General features: G+C 49.3%; 1 protein-coding gene across 1 annotated transcript in view; it reads left to right on the forward strand.

The window, feature by feature from the left end:
• The window catches only part of TDRD9 (tudor domain containing 9), an 89,317-nt gene that overhangs the window by 12,913 nt on the left and 57,256 nt on the right, over positions 1–19,148 (forward strand). Inside the window, exons 6-11 of the mRNA XM_018065936.1 lie at positions 337–501; positions 10,769–10,872; positions 13,947–14,011; positions 16,857–16,911; positions 17,063–17,147; positions 18,688–18,745. Coding sequence (XP_017921425.1) covers positions 337–501; positions 10,769–10,872; positions 13,947–14,011; positions 16,857–16,911; positions 17,063–17,147; positions 18,688–18,745 — 532 coding nt within the window. The remainder of the gene's footprint in view (positions 1–336; positions 502–10,768; positions 10,873–13,946; positions 14,012–16,856; positions 16,912–17,062; positions 17,148–18,687; positions 18,746–19,148) is intronic.

Here is a 19,148-nt window from a genome sequence, read left to right on the forward strand (position 1 = left end):
CTGCTCTGCTCCCTCAGCTTTCTGGAACACGCCGTCTAGAGCTTATTCTGTCCTAAACTAGTTTTCTGATGCAAAGTGTCCTTTTCGGTAAATGGTTGTAATTGAGCTTTATTGGAGAAGGGTAGTTTCTCACTTGAAAAAGTAACTGAAGAGAAATTGTGAAGTTGACATCTCTGAGCAGTCCTAGATTGTAATAATTTGTATTACACTGAGATCGAGTCAGTGTGTGCAGCTAAAGCTGTGGGAATTCCGGAAGAGGAGAAGCCTGGCCTAATGAGCCTCTGGGTCGCCACCGTCGGCGGTGCCACTTCGTTTCCTCGATGATCTCTCCTCCAGGTTGTCCTCATGTCAGCCACCATCAACTGCAGAGAGTTTGCAGATTACTTTGCTGTTCCTGTTCAGAACAAGATGAACCCAGCTTACGTCTTTGAAGTGGAAGGAAAGCCCTTTTCAATTGAGGAGTATTATCTCAACGATTTGGAGCACGTTCATCACAGCAGGGTATGTTGGAATGCATTGTTTGTTTTACAGTGAATGTACTTTTGTATTTGATCACATCTGCATTCATTAGCTACAATTGCAAACCTCTATTGGAGCTTAAAATTGGAGCCGGGCGATGGTGTGGAACGGGCCTGGAGAAGAATGAGCGGAAGGAAACGCCTGGGTTTGTTGTCAGAAACTGTGAGCGTAATAAACCCTCACATTGTATGTCCTGGTGAAAATTATTCAGACTGGTTTTACACTTCGTTGAAGACTAAAATGTAGCCATTTGATTCACTGCAAAACTGTAGGTTCAGCTGGGGGTGGGCGGTAACTTTATTTTAGTTAAAGTTTCTAGTGTCGGTTGTGTTGCTGAAAACTAAAGGAAGAGCCTTGTGGGGACTGAGCGCGGTGATCCGTTCCCGTGAGAAGCTGCAGGCGTTTCACGCCCCTTTTCACGTGGGTTATCCATTCACAGGGTCGGAAGATCGGCCAGTACGTGCAGGTATAAAGTAGCTCCTTCCTGCTCCTGTGTTCTGACTGCCCAGTTCCCCTGCCAAGAAGAGGACATGATTGTCAGCAGTTTCTTTGGGTCCTTGCGCTAGACTTTTACGCCTGTAGAAGCAAATATGGACGTGCTGCTTCTCTTTTTTATAGAATGATTTCTTTCTGTGTGCATCTTGCTGTTTTTCACTTAACTTTGCACATTTTTCACATATCATTATATGATTCCTTCATTCCCTTTTCAGAGCTATATAACATTCTTTTATGTGAGTGTAAATTTTTTTATTTACTGAAGTATAGTTGATTCACAATATTGTAAAGAAACCCTGGCCTCTAACATACACTTTCACACGTGCAAAGATGTGTGCACGTGAATGCACACGTCACATCCGTGTGTGTGTGTGTGTCTTCTTCATATCCTTTTCCGTTGCGGTTTATCGCGGGATGCTGAGTGCAGGCCCCTGTGCTCCGCCCTGGGACTCCGTGCCTCACTTGTATGTGGTAGTTTGTGTCTGCTGACCCCAAACTCCTAACTTATCCCCCCGCCCCACCGCTCACCTTCCCCTTTGGTAACCATACATTGGTTTTCTGTGCCTGCCAGTCGGTTTCTGGTTTGTAGATACCTTCACTGATACGGCCTTACAGACAGCTGTGAAAGAAGAGAGGCGAAAAGCAAAGGAGAAAAGGAAAGATATTCAGCATCTGAATGCAGAGTTCCAAAGAATAGCAAGAAGAGATAACAAAGCCTTCTTCAGCGATCAGTGCAAAGAAATAGAGGAAAACAACAGAACGGGAAAGACTAGAGATCTCTTCCAAGAAAATTAGAGATACCAAGGGAACATTTCATGCAAAGATGGGCTCGATAAAGGACAGAAATGGTCTGGACCTAACAGAAGCAGAAGATATTAAGAAGATGTGGCAAGAATACAGAGAAGAACTGTACAAAAAAGATCTTCATGACCCAGATAATCATTATGATGTGATCATTAATCTAGAGCCAGACATCTTGGAAAGTGAAGTCAAGTGGGCCTTAGAAAGCATCACTACAAACAAAGCTAGTGGAGGTGATGGAATTCCAGTTGAGCTGTTTCATATCCTGGAAGATGATGCTGTGAAAGTGCTGCACTCAATATGCCAGCAAATTTGGAAAACTCAGCAGTGGCCACAGGACTGGAAAAGGTCCGTTTTCATTCCAATCCCAAAGAAAGGCAATGCCAAAGAATGCTCAAACTACCGCACAACTGCACTCATCTCACACGCTAGTAAAGTAATGCTCAAAATTCTCCAAGCCAGGCTTCAGCAATATGTGAACCGTGAACTTCCTGATGTTCAAGCTGGTTTTAGAAAAGGCAGAGGAACCAGAGATCAAATTGCCAACATCCACTGGATCATGGAAAAAGCAAGAGAGTTCCAGAAAAACATCTATTTCTGCTTTATTGACTACGCCAAAGCCTTTGACTGTGTGGATCACAATAAACTGTGGAACATTCTGAAAGAGATGGTAATACCAGACTACCTGACCTGCCTCTTGAGAAATCTATATGCAGGTCAGGAAGCAACAGTTAGAACTGGACATGGAACAACAGACTGGTTCCAAATAGGAAAAGGAGTCCGTCAAGGCTGCATATTGTCACCCTGCTTATTTAACTTCTATGCAGAGTACATCAGGAGAAACGCTGGACTGGAAGAAACACAAGCTGGAATCAAGATTGCCAGGAGAAATATCAGTAACCTCAGATATGCAGATGACACCACCCTTATGGCAGAAAGTGAAGAGGAGCTAAAAAGCCTCTTGATGAAAGTGAAAGAGGAGAGCGAAAAAGTTGGCTTAAAGCTCAACATTCAGAAAACGAAGATCATGGCATCTGGTCCCATCACTTTATGGGAAATAGATGGGGAAACAGTGTCAGACTTTATTTTTGGGGGCTCCAAAATCACTGCAGATGGTGATTGCAGCCATGAAATTAAAAGACGCTGACTCCTTGGAAGAAAAGTTATGACCAACCTAGATAGTATATTCGAAAGCAGAGACATTACTTTGCCGACTAAGGTCCGTCTAGTCAAGGCTATGGTTTTTCCTGTGGTCATGTATGGATGTGAGAGTTGGACTGTGAAGAAGGCTGAGCGCCGAAGAATTGATGCTTTTGAACTGTGGTGTTGGAGAAGACTCTTGAGAGTCCCTTGGACTGCAAGGAGACCCAACCAGTCCATTCTGAAGGAGATCAGCCCTGGGTGTTCTTTGGAAGGAATGATACTAAAGCTGAAACTCCAGTACTTTGGCCACCTCATGCGAAGAGTTGCCTCATTGGAAAAGACTCTGATGCTGGGAGGGATTAGGGGCAGGAGGAGAAGGGGACAACCGAGGATGAGATGGCTGGATGGCATCACTGACTCGATGGACGTGAGTCTGAGTGAACTCTGGGAGATGGTGATGAACAGGGAGGCCTGGCGTGCTACGATTCATGGGGTTGCAAAGAGTCGGACACGACTGAGCGACTGAACTAAACTCATTGATGCCATGCTTTAGATTCCTACGAGTGACATCACGATACGTGTCTTCCTCTCTGTGACTCCCTTCGCTGCTGCTGCTGCTAAGTCGCTTCAGTCATGTCTGACTCTGTGCGACCCCATAGACGGCAGCCCACCAGGCTCCCCCATCCCTGGGATTCTCTAGGCAAGAATACTGGAGTGGGTTGCCATTTCCTTCTCCAATGCATGAAAGTGAAAAGTCAAAGTGAAGTTGCTCAGTCGTGTCCGACTCTTCGCGACCCCATGGACTGCAACCTACCAGGCTCCTCCGTCCATGGGATTTTCCAGGCAAGAGTACTGGAGTGGGGTGCCATTGCCTTCTCAATGTGATAATCTCTGGGTTCAGCTCTGCAGCTGAGAACAGCACTGTCTCCCTCCTCCCTGGCCCGAGCAGCAGCCTGTCGCATGTGCGCGCCGCACCTCCCCGGGCTCTTTGTCGGCGGGTGGACACGTGGGCCGCTTCCATGTCTTGGCTGGTGTGAGTCATGCTGCTGTGAACATTGAGGTGCATTTATTAAAGATGATCTTCGTTTAAGTAATTCCCAGTGCTTCTGATCTTTTCTTATTAAAACCTGTGCCAAAGGGAACATCTTTGCACGTCTGCAAGTGTATCTTGCAGACCAGGGTTTCTTAGCCTCAGCACAAGTGACGTTTTGGGCCAGGTAATTCTGTGTGGTGAGGGCTGTCCACTGCATCGCAGGATGTGTGCTGGCCTTGACCCACTGGACGCAGGTGGGCCCTCCAGGGCTCCTCCCACCCCCACCCTCTTTGTGGACCCAGACACCCCTGGGGTGGGGGTGAAACACTGTGTCTAAGGAGCCCTGTGTGGGACGAGCCCTCCTGCAGCGTAAATTCCTGGAAGTGGCTCGAAGGATGTGTGTGCGTTTGGAATTTTGATGGATGCTGCCAAGTCGCTCTCTAGAGGAGTTTTGACTTCTATTAAAAGCATCTGTAATGTTAGAAAGTAAGCAGTCTCTACTACAGTGAGTTGGCAGACTAGGGTTCACCTACTGTTAGAAGATGTATTTTGTCAAATGTGATTATGTCAAAGGGAGGCCAGTGATGACCATTAAAATATAGCACTTTTTTTTTCCAACTTTTAAAACAACAGTATCTCAAAACAGAAAAGCTGAAAGAGTTTTGTAGTGAGCACCTGTGTATCCATCACCTAGAGTGCACAGATAACATTTGCTTTGTAGCACTTGAAAAAAAAAAACCCTGAACCCGTCAGAGCAAACAGCTGATGTGGTGGATCACTGTGAGCCGAACTTGGCTTGTTTGGAGCTCACTCGTTTCCCCAAGACTCTCTTTCTGCTCCAGGATCCCACACTGGGTTGATGTAGCTGTCGTGTCTCCGTAGGCTCCACTGGGCTGTGGCAGCTTCTCAGACTTTTCTTGTTTTTGATGAGCTTGACGGTTGTAGGAGGAGCAGCCGGGTATCTGACAGCGTGCCCTGCTGCTGGAGGTTTTCAGGTGATTTTCCCGTCAGACTGGGCTTCATTGTGGGCCTCGGGGCAGAGGGCCGCAGGGAGAAGAGTGGTTCTGTCTCGCGGTGACAGGCGCGGCTCATCCCTGGTGATGGGGCCTGGACCTCCCGGCCGAGGAGGCTTACCGGGCTGCTCCCCATAAGGTTCCGCTCCCCTCCTTTCCTTTGTGCTCTTACTTTTCCGGGGGTGTGTGTGTGGGTGTGCGTGCGTGCGTGCGTGCGTGCGTGCACATTAGGTTTGCCTACTGTGTGTCGTCACCCACCCCAAGGTAGAACAGAGTCGGGGGACATTCTCCCCCCTCCTTACTGGTCCGTGGTTGGAAACGAGTCTTTTAAAGCAGCCCGCATTCAGGATGGAGGGAAAACGCCCATGTTTATAACGTTCGAACACTGCGCCTTGTCTGACCCGTTCTGGAGTACGAGTAGACGTGCGTTACCGTCTCTTCAGCTGACCACAGTCTCACTAGCTCCTGTCGGTCCCTCCTGGTCGTGCTGCGGAGGGGCCAGGCCTGGACGCGGGTGTGAGCCCCGGTGGCCTGGTGGGTCGTGCTCCTGTTGGGAGGATGCCGGGCCCGGCTGCGTTTCCCTATCCTGGTTGCTGTCAGTTACTGTTTGAATGAACGGACACGCAAGGCGTGACTCGGGATTCATTTTTACATGCTTCATGTGGCTTCTCTTCTAACCCTTGGAGTCAGAGGGCCTGCGTTAACCCCGTCTTCTCATCGGTGCTGTCGTGGTCCCTCGCTGTGAGATCTACCTGAGACCCTCCCAGGATGGCAGCTTCACCACGTGCGAGTCCCGTCCCTTCCCACCTCCTCGGGGCCTCAGGGTATCCACGGCCCTGCTTCCCACACCTTTCCTAGCGTCTTGTCCACATTTAGGGAGCGTCTTGTCCACATTTAAGGAGCCCTGAGTCTCTCACCTTAGAAACCTCTGATTCAGTGTCCTGCTGCCCACAGCTTTCGCCAGACCCAACTTGCATTGCTTACTTGGCACCACGCCCGATTTGCCAGCATCTCTAGCGGCCGCCTAGCGAGGTCCGGGGCACCGGGGCCTGCATCGCCTGCCCCCCTCTGATTCTTGATGCTGTTGGCACCACGTGTCTGGAAATGCACCCTTCCCGTGGCCCGTGACGCCCTCCCGGTCGTTCTGTTACCAACTCTGCAGTTCCCTCCAGGGTGCTTTGAAGAGTCTTTATCGTGCTTGATTTTCAGCTTGTTTTAATTGCCAAGAGCACTTACAGCCACTCCCCAGGAAGTTCTCGAATGCAGCCGTGTCCTCAGCTGTGGCCACCATGGCCTGCAGCTGGGCCAGAAGCAGGGTGGGTCCCGCTCCCTGGGCCTGCCCGTGGGTTCCTTCTGGAGGACGCCCACCGCCCGGGAGCACAGCGTAGTCCATTGAGGGGATTTGGGAGGAGGGTGTTTCTTCTTCTATCACCCAGTCGTGTCCGACTCTTTGCAACCTCGTGGACTGTGGCACGCCAGGCTTCACCTGCTTCGCCTTCTCCCGAGCTTCCTCACACTCAGGTTCGTGGAGTCGGTGATGCCATCCTGCCATTCCCCTTCTCCTCCTGCCCCCAGTCCCTCCCAGCATCAGGGTCTTTTCCAATGCGTCAGCTCTTGCATCAGGTGGCCAAAGTACTGGAGCTTCAGCATCAGTTCTTCCAGTGAATATTCGGGATTGATTTCCTTTAGGATGCACTGGTTGGATCTCCTTGCAGTCCAAGGGACTCTCAGGAGTCTTCTCCGACACCACAGCTCAAAAGCATCAATGCTTCAGCGTTCAGTTTTCCTTATGGCCAAACTCTCAAGTCCACACATGACTCCTGGAAAAACCACAGCTTTGACTATACAGACCTTTGTCGGCAAAGTAATGTCTCTGCTTTTTAATACGCTGTCTAGGTTGGTCAGAGCTTTTCTTCTGAGGATCAAGCGTCTTTTAATTTCATGGCTGCAGTCACCATCTGCAGTGATATTGGAGCCCAGGAAAATAAAGACTGTCACTATTTCCACATCTGTTTGCCGTGAAGTGATGGGACCAGATGCCATGATCTTCATTTTTGGAATGTTGAGTTTTAAGCCAGCTTTTTCACTCTCCTCTTTCACCTTCGACAAGAGGCTCTTTAGTTCTTCACTCTCTGCCATGAGGGTGGTTTCCTCTGCATAACTGAGGTTATTGATAGTTCTCCCGGCAATCTTGATTCCAGCTTGTGCTCCTTCCAGCCCAGCGTTTGTCATGATGTTGTCTGCATATGAATTAAATAAGTAGGGTGACAGTATACAGCCTTGACGTGCTCCCTTCCCAATTTGGTACCCATCCGTTGTTCCATGTTTAGTTCTGACTGTTGCTTCTTGTCCTGCACACAGGTTTCTTGGGAGGCTGGTCAGGTGGTGTCATGTTCCCATCTCTTTCAGAATTTTCCACAGTTTGTTGTGATCCATACAGTCAAACGCTTTAGTGTAGTCGATGAAGCAGAAGTAGATATTTTCCTGGAATTCTCCTGTTTTTTTCTGTGATCTAATGGATGTTGGCAATTTGATCTCTGGTTCCTCTGCCTCTTCTAAATCCAGCTTGAACATTTGTAAGTTCTCAGTTCACGTACTGTTGAAGCCTCACTTGGAGAATTTTGAGCATTGCTTTGCTAGTATGTGAGATGAGTGCAATTGTGCAGTAGTTTGAACATTCTTTGGCATTGCCTTTCTTTGGGATTGGAATGAAAACTGACCTTTTCCAGTCCAATGTCCACTGCTGAGTTTTCCAAATTTGCTGGCATATTGAGTGCAGCACTTTCAAAGCATCATCTTTTAGGATTTGAAATAGCTCAGCTGGAATTCCATCACCTCCACTAGCTTTGTTTGTAGTGATGCTTCCTAAGGCCCACTTGCCTTCACAGTCCTGGATGTCTGGCTCTAGGTGAGTGATCACACCATAGTGGTTATCTGGGTCGTGAAGATCTTTTTTGTACACTTCTTCTGTGTATTCTTGCCACCTCCTCTTAATATCTTCTGCTTCTGTTAGGTCCATACCATTTCTGTCCTTTATTGCGCCCATCTTTGCGTGAACTGTTCCCTTGATGTCTCTAATTTTTTTGAGGAGATCTCTAGTCTTTCCCATTTCATTGTTTTCCTCTATTTCTTTGCACTGATCGCTGAGGAAGGCTTTCTTACCTCTTCTTGCTGTTCTTTGGAACTCTGTGTTCAGATGGTACATCTTTCCTTTTCTCCTTTGCCTTTGGCTTCTTTTCTTTTCTCAGCTGTTTGTAAGCCCTCCTCAGACAACCATTTTGCCTTTTAGCGTTTCTTTTTCTTGGGGATGGTTTTGATCAACGCTTCCTGTACAATATTGGCGAACCTTTTTCCATAATTCTTCAGGCAGTCTGTCTATCAGATCTGATACCTTGAATCTATTTATCATGTCCACTGTATAGTCGTAAGGGATTTGATTTAGGTCATACCTGAGTGGTCTAGTGGTTTTCCCTGCTTTCTTCAATTTAAGTCTGAATTTGGCAATAAGGAGTCCATGGCCTATGCAGATGATGCCACCCTTATGGCAGAAAGTGAAGAGGAACTAAGAGCCTCTTGATGAAAGTGCAAGAGGAGAGTGAAAAGGTTGGCTTAAAGCTCAACATTCAGAAAACGAAGATCATGGCATGTGGTCCCGTCACTTCATGGCAAATAGATGGGGGAACAGTGGAAACAGTGGCTGACTTTATTTTTCTGGGCTCCAAAATCACTGCAGATGGTGACTGCAGCCATGAAATTAAAAGATGCTTACTCCTTGGAAGGAAAGTTATGACCAACCTAGACAGCATATGAAAAAGCAGAGACATTACTTTGCCAACAAAGGTCCGTGTAGTTAAGGCTGTGGTTTTTCCAGTGGTCATGTATGGATGTGAGAGTTGGACTATGAAGAAAGCTGAGCGCCGAAGAGTTGATGCTTTTGAACTGTGGTGTTGGAGAAGACTCTTGAGAGTCCCTTGGACTGCAAGGAGATCCAACCAATCCATCCTAAAGGAGATCAGTCTTGGGTGTTCATTGGAAGGACTGATGTTGAAGCTAAAACTCCAGTACTTTGGCCACCTGATGTGAAGAGCTGACTCATTTGGAAAGAACCTGATACTGGGAAAGATTGAGGGCAGGAGGAGAAGGGGATGACAGAGGATGAGATGGTTGGATGCCATCACTGACTCGATGGACATGGGTTTGGGTGGACTCCGGGAGTTGGTGATGGACAGGGAGGCCTGGTGTGCTGCGGTTCATGGGATCGCAGAGTCAGACACGACTGAGCAACTGAACTGAACTGATCTGAGCCACAGTCAACTTCCAGTCTTGTTTTTGCTGACTGTATAGAGCTTCTCCATCTTGGGCTCAAAGAATATAATCAGTGTGACTTCCATATTGACCATCTGTTCATGTCCATGTGTAGAGTCATCTCTTGTGTTGTTGGAAGATGGTGTTTGCTATGACCAGTGTGTTCTCTCTGGCGCCCGTGTCTTCTCCGGGTCTCCTTTGTGCACATGGGGACCGCGGTTCAGCAGCGGGGCCAGGGCTGTGGCCGCGGGCGTCCTGTCCCCCGCGTCGCACGGGCTTGGAGAAGGCAGGGCTCTGTTTGCTGTCTCAGCAGGTGCTCACCGGGTGCTCTGCGGGCTTGGATTCTAGAGCTCCGGGAGACCTTGTGAGCCAGCGCCGTGCTTCTCCCGAAGCTTGTTTGTAGGGAAGCAGCTCTAGTCCGGTGTGGATGTTACTGTTGGAGGTTTGAAGAGTGCGTTTTCTCTGCACCTTCTTTGTATGGCTGTAGTGTGGTAAGTTCTGGTGACTGCGTAAAGTAGAAGATCGCTTAAGGTAAAGGTTAAACATCAAGAATGTTTATTCAGAGTTAATTGATTAAACAGAGGATAATTTGTCATGCTTACATTAGAACTGTAATAATGAAACAGATTATTTAAGTAGTAACTGAGTTAATTTACTGTAAAAATTGGAAGAAAGTTTGCATTCTCCTGAAGTCTTTTTCTGATGTGTTCTGCACACTAACAAATGCTGTTTCTTTTATACAGTACTTGATAAGTAAAATTATTAAACAAAAAAGCCTTCTTATTCTTGGTGAGAAACTGCAGTATAGCTATAAAATAGATCTTATGGAAACTGTGATATGATGTCATGGGTGGGTATTCTGGGGAGGTGCACTCCCAGAGACGGCCTCTGCCATGTGAATGCTGCCAGCTCAGACTGGAGGTCCTGACCTTTCCAGGGGGTGGTGGGGGTGGCTGAACCCCAGTGTTCCGGAGGGGCCACCCGAAGGGCAGTGTTACGGTGCCTGGGTTCCCTGGCTGGTGCTAACCCAGCTGAAAGCAGGCTGGTCGCCCCGCAGAACCTTGGCGGCTGTGGTACAGTGGCTGCTGTCGCGCATGCAGACGGGCTGCTGCCCTTCCCTGGCTCTGGTGGTCTTCCCGGGGGGCTCAGTCCTCGGCTCTCGAGGGCAGGGTTGACAGGAGGGGAAGCTCCTCCTAGCTACACAGGCATTTGGAGCACCTTTTCCATGTCTGCAAAACAGATGTCCTGCCCGACGTATGACCCCTGCCTGCATGCACCCTGACTGCCCCGCTGCCCCAGCGACGGGTCAGGGCGGTGCTGGTGGGGGCTGTGTGTCGGGGGCTTACTGTTCAGCAGGCGTCTGGATCCTGGCTGCCAGCGATACCATGCTCGTTTGGGGTACTTGTTATGAGTTCCCTTGGTGAGCCTCTGTTCCAGCTTCCCTTCTTCCTCTTTCTAGCTTTCTCCTCAGCTCCTGGAGGAGCCAGTGATAACCAGGGCTGTCTATGAGGTGGCCATCTCCCTGATTCAGATGTTTGATGACTTGGACATGAAGGAGAGTGGGTAAGAGTTCCTCCAGTGGGCAGTGAACTTCAATGGGATTGGGAAGTCTTTGTTCATTTTGAAGCATTTTAGTGTTTTTATAATATTAACTATAGATATCTGTTCAGTGGTCACTCTAGGTATTTTAAAATTAAAGTTAGTCTCTAACAAATGTTTTACTGGAAATTTCTATTTTAAAGTAGCTAAAGCCATACTAAGTGCAGTTTTAGGGCTGACGGGGTTTAAGCTGGAAACCGCAGCCTGAAGAGAGACACGCAGAAGTCACGCCCCGCACGGCCCGAGGTGGAACTTGCCGGGCCGCTGTGGGAGACTGCTGAATGCTTTCTCTGCCTTTGATTCCATTTATCCTAAAGCTCTATTCCTGATTCTAAGCAGTTGCTCATTGTCATCCAGGGCGTTACCTTTGTGGCTCAGAGGGTAAAGTGCCTGCCCGCAATGCGGGAGACCTGGGTTCAATCCCTGGGTCGGGAAGTTCCCCTGGAGAAGGAGATGGCAACCCACTCCAGTATCCTTCCCTGGAGAATCCCACGGACGGAAGAGCCTGGTGGCCTACAGTCCATGGGGTCGCAAAGAGTCGGACACGACTGAGCGAGCTCACTTCACTTCATTGTCATCCAGACGCGTTTGTTGACTGGCTCTTTGAAACCTAGAAGGTATTTTCCCTTAAGGGCAGTTTTAGGTTACAGGTGTGGTTAGAGTCTTTCACGATATTACACTGCGTTAAAAACTTTTACCGTTTACATATTGGAACAGCAAGGAGAATATAGATCCTGCCTCCTCGTGGTAACCAGCCCTCGACTTCTGGGAAGGCTGCTCTCTGTCGCCTCTAGGCACGCACAGACACGGGACTTCTCTTGTTTTAGTTGTTGGTTGTGTGATGTGAATGTGCAGTAAGTATCAGGGTGTTGTCCTGCCTTCTTTGCCGAAGGATGCCGTGGAGGGAGGCAGCTGCGTTCCGAGCCTTTAGAACAGGTTTCCTGCCGACACTGCACTTGCGTCTCTCTTTATCCTGACTCCTCTGCTGATCCAGCGGCAGGGCCAGGGATGTGCCAGGACCACGTGTGGGTTGGGCCTTGAGCAGTGCTTGACACCCGAGCTGGAAACCACAGCTTATGTGCAAATGAGGACTGTTTTGACTGTTTTTAAGCTCCCACAGCTTTTTGTTATTTTTATATGATCAGTGTGTTTACATTTACTCAAATGCGTGTCATTTTACGCATCATCCTTTCATCCTAGACTTTCTTAGATTGTTTCCATTCTCCCAAAGCATGTCCTTCAGAAGTCTGAGTCGGCTGGTGAATCTTCTCGGTTTTTTTGTGGCTAAAAATGTCTCACTCTCATTTGAGAAACACAGTTTTGTTAAGTGTAAAATTTGGTTGCTATTTCTCTCCTTACTTGTACTTTTTCTAATTTTTTAGTTTAAATAACTTCACTGATCTGTAATTTACATATATCAAAGGCACCCATTTTTATTGTTCTCTCAAATATTTTATGATGTTTTCCCATAATCTGGCTTCTCTTATTATGGTGAGAACCTTTTGATTTGGCTGTTCCTTGTAGGTAAATGTGTCTTTGCCTGGTTACCCTTCAGTTGCATTCCTGGTCTCTGACACCCGGTGGTGCGGTTGCCGTGGAGAGGTGTGGCTGCCTTTCTATGAACCTGCGTGAGGCCCTGTGGACTCAGGGAGTCTTCGTGGTGCTGCCCAGCAGCTTTCCCTCCCGTGGAGTCATCTGTTCAGATTCTCTGTTTTCCTTCGATCAGCTCTAGTGGTTTGTGTCTTTTAGGACTGTGCCCGCTCAATGTCCGTTTCTAATGTGTTAGCTTTCGGTTGTTTATGGTACTCCATTACAGTCCTTTTCCTTTCTGTAAAGTCAGCAGTGATGTCTTCTCTTCCATCTCTTTTTTTTAATAGCAGGACCTTGTGTTTATTGTTTGACAGAAAGCGGTCTGACTGACCGTTTGGCCGCGGGGTCTCCGTGGCTGTGCTGGGGCCCGCCTCTAGCTGGGGAGGGCGGGGCTCCCCTGCGAGTGCGGCTGCTCTCACTGTGGGGCGCAGGCTCCAGGCGCATGGGCTTCAGTGGTGGCCGCACGGGGCTCAGCTACCCCGTGGCGTGTGGACCCCTCCAAGACCAGAGGGCGCACCTGCGTGCCCTGCACCGGCAGAGGGGTTCTTACCCCCCGTGCCACCAGGAAGCCCCTCTCATTGCTGACTGGAGCCACTGGACTCTGTTTTCCTTTGGTCAAAGTAGGTAGATTTGTCAGCTTGTCTTTCCAAAGAGCTAGGTTTGTGATTTTCTGTTGCTTTTCTTTCTCTATTTCATTAATTTCCACTCTAATCTTTTTTTTTTTTAAATTCTTGGAAAAGCCAAGAAACAATAGTCCCCACCATTCCTGGGAATAGTAACCACAGAGAAAGAGGCGGGGTGAGGGGGTAGCCCAGTGGCTGCAGCTCTGTGGCCCTGCCTGTCCCCATCACGCTCTCCTTGCTGAGCTGAAGGTTCCCACTTCCTTGTTCTTGTCGGTCTCTCCAGCTGGGATGTCAGCAGGGCAGGCAGCGGACTGTCTCAATGCTGTGCTGGCCCGCATGGAGGAAGCCTGGCACCTGGGCGGGCCACGGGGTTTGTGGAGGAATCAGACTTCTGAGTTCCCATGAAGTGGATGGGCTGATGGAAGCAGGACGCGAGGGGATGGTTTGAGATCTTGGTCTGTAAAAATGCTTTCTGATAATCTTTTCGATTCCTTATAAGTTTAAGTTTTGTTTGTAATAGTTATTCTAAATCTTTCGTGTTTTGAGGGTCTAGATTACAGTAACTGAACATCAAAGACTTTTGCTGATGATGAGTTTCAATGGGACAAAGTAGTCAGGAGGCTGGAGGCCTCTTGGTTTCCTGTGGGGCTTTGGGCTGTGTCTCCCGTCCTGGGGCCCCTGCGTCGTTTTATGTGAAGGACAGAATGTTGCAGTGGGTGACCTGGAGGTAAGAGCCTCTCACGGTTAGAAGCCTGTACTACCAGGACTCTCAAAACCACGGCTGCTTCACCGTGACTAATGTTTGTGCACCTTGCCTGTTAACAGGGCCAAGACCCGGCCGGGCACCCCGTTTGTGTCGGAGCGGAGCAGCGTGCTGGTGTTTCTGCCGGGTGAGTGCCGTCCTTCCACGATGCGGCATTGTGCTCGGGATGGAGGCTGGTTTGTGTCTAGCACATATGGTGAAATGTGGTTATTTGGAGAGTGGGTTTAGTTTTGGACTCTGGGAATGGGAATGGATGGGGTTCTTAGTTTGACTTCTTACTATAAGCTTTATGTTGCTAAAAACATTGATAATGAAGAGTTTAATGTTATGTTTGAGGGCAGTCTGACCCCCTTCGGGAAAAAATGGGCTATGTTAAGTTTGCTATTTTTGAGGTAATTGTCACTGGAAAAGACTGTGATGCTGGGAGGGATTGGGGGCAGGAGAAGAAGGGGACGACCGAGGATGAGATGGCTGGATGGCATCACTGACTCGATGGACGCGAGTCTGAGTGAACTCCGGGAGTTGGTGATGGACAGGGAGGCCTGGCGTGCTGTGGTTCATGGGGTCGTGGAGAGTTGGACACGACTGAACGACTGAACTGTCATCCATCTGCATTTAAAATTTATTTAATAATAATATCATTATTGTAATACCATGAAAATAATCAAGGTAGGCCTCGAGTTCTTTTCTCTTCAGTATTTGAGAAAATAATCTGTTTAAGACACTTGACAATATGCAGTTCAGTCCAGTCCCTCGGCTGTGTCTGACTCTTTGCAACCCCATGGGCTGCAGCACACCAGGCTTGCCTATCCTTCACACCGTCTCCTGGAGCTTGCTCAAACTCATGTCCATTGAGTCGGGGATGCCATCCAACCATCTCATCCTCTGTCGTTCCCTTCTGCTGCCTTCAATCTTTCCCAGCATCAGGGTCTTTTCCAGTGAATCAGCTCTTTGCATCAGGTGGCCAAAGTATTGGAGCTTCAGCTTCAGCATCAGTCCTTCCAATGAATATTCAGGGTTGATATTTAAGGTTGACTAATTTGATCTCCTTGGTGTCCAAGGGACTGTCAAGAGTCTTCTCCAACAGTTTTCAACTTTTCCACAGTTCGAAAGCATCAGTCCTTCAGTGCTCAGCTTTCTTTATGGTCCAACTCTCACATCCATACATGACTTCTAGAAAAACCATAGCTTTGACTAGATGGACCTTGGTCAGTGAAGTAACGTCTTTGCTTTTTAATATGCTGTCTAGGTTTTTCATAGCCTTTCTTCCAAGGAGCAAGCATCTTTTATTAATTTGACAAGATTAATTTATGTTAAATTGTACTTTTTCAAAATGATGTTTTTTTAATGATTTTTTAATCAAGTGATATAGCTTGAGGAAACTATGACAATGCATGTATTTTTTGTTGTGGAAAGTAATGTATAGAACATGTGGGTATTTGTGCTAGTTTTGGGGGAGAACAAGCAGCATGAGTAAAGGGAGCTTCTTTTACTTTGAATGCAACATGTGAGCTGAAAGCTCTGCTCGTGTGTTGCTTGAGTTGATATGGATTAGTTTTGTATTTGATACTGATTAGTTTTGTATCCAGAAGACCACCGTCAGCTGGCGGTGGTGTGCAGCTGCATGTGCCCATGTAAATACTTGTCAGCGATTTCCGAGTGGAGGCAAGGCAGTGCGCGCCTAGGAACGCCTGGCGCGAGGCGCGTGCTTTCTCCCTGCTAAACGTCACCGGCACAAGGCGTCTGCCAGTGACACCTTACAGTTTGGTCTGTTGTCTTTCTGTTACACGTTTATGTGAGTTGAGGTTCGATAGTGTGTTCACTTCAGTGACTGATCTTTGGGAATGGTTCTGTGTTAGTGTTGTTAGGGGCGCTGTAACAAAGCCCGGCAGACATTAATTCCCTGGCTGCTGTGGAGACGGGAAGTGAAAATGAAAGCGTCTCCGGGCCCTGCTCCCCAGGGCTCCGGCCGGGCTCCTCCCGCAGGCAGTCTTCGGGCGCCGCGGCTCGAGGCTTGTCCTCCTGCCTCGATGGTTACATGGTGTTTTCTGTGTGTGTGTCTTCTCACAAGGACAGCAGTCCTATTGAAACAAAGGCCCAGTCTTCTCCAGTGTGACCTCCTCTTGACTAATTAGATCTGCAGTGATGCTTTACTTGCAAATAAAGTCACGTTCTGAGGGACTGGGGTTGGGGCTTCCACATCTTTTGGGGGGCCCACAGGTCAACCCATAGAGGTTCAAATATTGACAGTTCAGAATGTGGCAAAATCACATGCAAACTTCATGTATATCAACGAGCATTTGTGGACCTAGTAAAAAGGTAGCACATCTTTGTGACCGATACTCTTTAATTATCAGTTTTCGATTGTAAGAGTTTTGCATAATTAATGTGAGGCATTTGGAAAACTAGTGGGGGGCCCAGGAAATGTAAAATTACCCATAGGGCCAGCACTCACAGGCAGCCCCTGTTGCGGAAAGGAAAACATTGGAAGAATACGGTTCTTGTCATATTTTTGAGTTACTGGTAGAGCCGACTCATTCTGGATACAAAACTAATCAGTATCAAATACAAAACTAATCCATACCAACTCATTGGAAAAGACCCTGATGCTGAGAAAGATTGAGGGCAGGAGGAGAAGAGGGCAGCAGAGGATGAGACAGTTGGCTGGCATCACCAGCTCAATGGACATGAGGTTGAGCAAGCTCCAGGAGATGGTGAAGGACAGGGGAGCCTGGTGTGCTGCAGCTCATGGGGCCGCAAAGAGTTGGACACGACTTCGTGACTGAACAGCAACGAAAACAATGTTACACACTTGTCACTGGTAACACTGATGTATTTAGGTGAAAAGGATAAAGGAGTCCACTGAAATGAATTGGCAGTACCATCTTTAGAATAGATGTCGTCTTAAAGGTTGTTTTCTAGAAATGAATACAAATCTCCTTTTTTTCTCCCCTACTATCTTTCTTCCCTAGGTCTGGGTGAAATAAACTACATGCACGAACTTCTCACAAACATGGTTCATAAAAGGTGTGTTTAAAATGGAAATCTGTATAGTTTTACTTGTACAGCATTGTGTTGTTTCTGCCCTAAATCATTTTGATTATCTTAGCGAGTAGTTACTCATTTTCGTTTATATCTTCCATTTGTGGACGTTTTCTTTCTTTCACTTCTTTTTTAGGTTGCAGGTCTATCCACTCCATTCAAGTGTGACTTTGGAGGAACAGAACAACGTGTTTTTAAGTCCCGTGCCCGGGTACAGAAAGGTGGGACGGCCGGGGCACCCGTTCTGTGCTCTGAGTGCCTTCCCCTTAGAGGCCCTGCTGATGAGAGCGGGGGCGGGGGGCCCTCGGGTGGCGGGCTCTGGAGCTGGCGGCCAGTCGCCCACCCTGCTGATGAGAGCGGGAGGGCCCGCGGGTGGCGGGCTCTGGAGCTGGCGGCCAGTCGCCCACCCTGCTGATGAGAGCGGGAGGGCCCGCGGGTGGCGGGCTCTGGAGCTGGCGGCCAGTCGCCCACCTTGCTGATGAGAGCGGGAGGGCCCGTGGGTGGCGGGCTCTGGAGCTGGCGGTCAGTCGCCCACAGGCGTGTGTGCTGATGAGCTGGGTGTACGGGTTCACTTTGCCTTTGTTTTGTAAGTCCGTTTGCTAAGGTCTGCTGTTTCCCCAGCCTCAGGGCGCTGCTTCTTGGGCTCGGGGCCTCTTGTCCCTGGCACTTAAGAGCATTTCTTTAATCCTTTATGGGTGGGTGATGGGATTATCCTATCACAGCCCTTCGAGTGTGGCTTCAGATCATCAGGGGCCCTGAGCGTGCAGCCCAGCCCCTTTGATTCCAGGAGAAGGTTGTGCGTCTCTGGGGCAGCCTAGGCCTTGCTGGCAGCTCGGGGCTCTTAGGCGCTGTGGCCCTCCAGGGCCTCTGCCTCTAGTCTGTTGTGCTCTGCGCCCCTGGGTAATTCCGAGGTCCCCTGCAGCTGCCGAATCCGGGATCAGGGGAGCTGGCAGCCTAGGCCTTGCTGGCAGCTCGGGGCTCTTAGGCGCTGTGGCCCTCCAGGGCCTCTGCCTCTAGTCTGTCGCGCTCTGCGCCCCTGGGTAATTCCGAGGTCCCCTGCAGCTGCCGAATCCGGGGTCGGGAGAGCTGGCCTTACCCCGTTTCTTGCCTGCTGTGTGCAGAGCCTGGCTTTCTGTGCATTGAGGGCTCCGCTGGAGCCCCGAGGGCGAGTCCACGAGGAAAAGCTGCAGCTTCACATGGAGGGGAGGTCGAGAGCACGCGTGTGGACTCGGGTGATGACTCGAGGCTCCGTCCCTTGTAGGTGTGTGCTTTGAGCGCCTCCTCCAAGGCTCAGTTTTACTGTTTGAAAGGAGAGACAATAAAATCACCTTGCAGAGCTGTTAGGAAGGTCAATTACGATAGTATTTGTCTGTCCTTGAATTGCGGTGGTGCTGCCGGGCCGACACCGGGGGGTGTTCAGTACCCACACGAGAGTGCTGCAGGGCGAGCTGCTGTTTACTGAGCGCTCGGTTCAGGTAGGTATTGCTGCAGTCTCCATTTTACAGATGAGGAGACTGAGGTGAGTGGCCCAGGGTCCCACACTGGTGTGGAGCAGAGACCCTGCACTGATGACTCCTCGCCTCACCCCCGAGACCCTTGACCAGTTGTGGACGTTTGTGTAAAATAGAAAAATGGCTGATTTTAAAGTTTGAGTCCAGTGCTTTTGCCTTTCAGTGACTTTGAGCTGCTTTATTGTCGCTGTGCCTGCTGCCTTCCCAAATGTGTGAGCGCGTCAGATTGCTCTCTTTTGTTTGTTTGCAGATCATTCTGTCCACCAACATTGCAGAGAGTTCTGTCACGGTTCCAGACGTCAAGTACGGTGAGATCCCCGTCTCCCCCCGCGTGGCCGGGGCAGTTGTGGCCTGTGTGTCCCTCGGGAGGCCCCTCCCTGTCACTGTCTCTTCCCTGTTCTGGAGGTGCAAGCTCCGTGCTGTCCTCCGAGCATGTTCGTCCTTTCACGCGGGCAGCCTCTGGGCACGGTTACTAACACAGGAAGTGATCCGGGGCGTGCCAGGGTCTGTGGGTAGTAGAGTGTTGGGGCTGCCCCGCCAGACATCGTGACTGGAGGGAGGACCCCGAGTCCTCCCTGTTGCTGAGGGTGGTTGAGAAGGACCCTGAGTCAGTGCAGGGGTGAGGGCACTGAGGCTGGGCGCCCACGTGTTTGTCCTTGATGACTCCGTGAGGCTGTGGGCTCGTGTTTGTGAGCCAGAGGGACGTCCCTG

This window comes from Capra hircus, chromosome 21 (assembly GCF_001704415.2).
Source record: "Capra hircus breed San Clemente chromosome 21, ASM170441v1, whole genome shotgun sequence".
NCBI lineage: Eukaryota > Metazoa > Chordata > Mammalia > Artiodactyla > Bovidae > Capra > Capra hircus.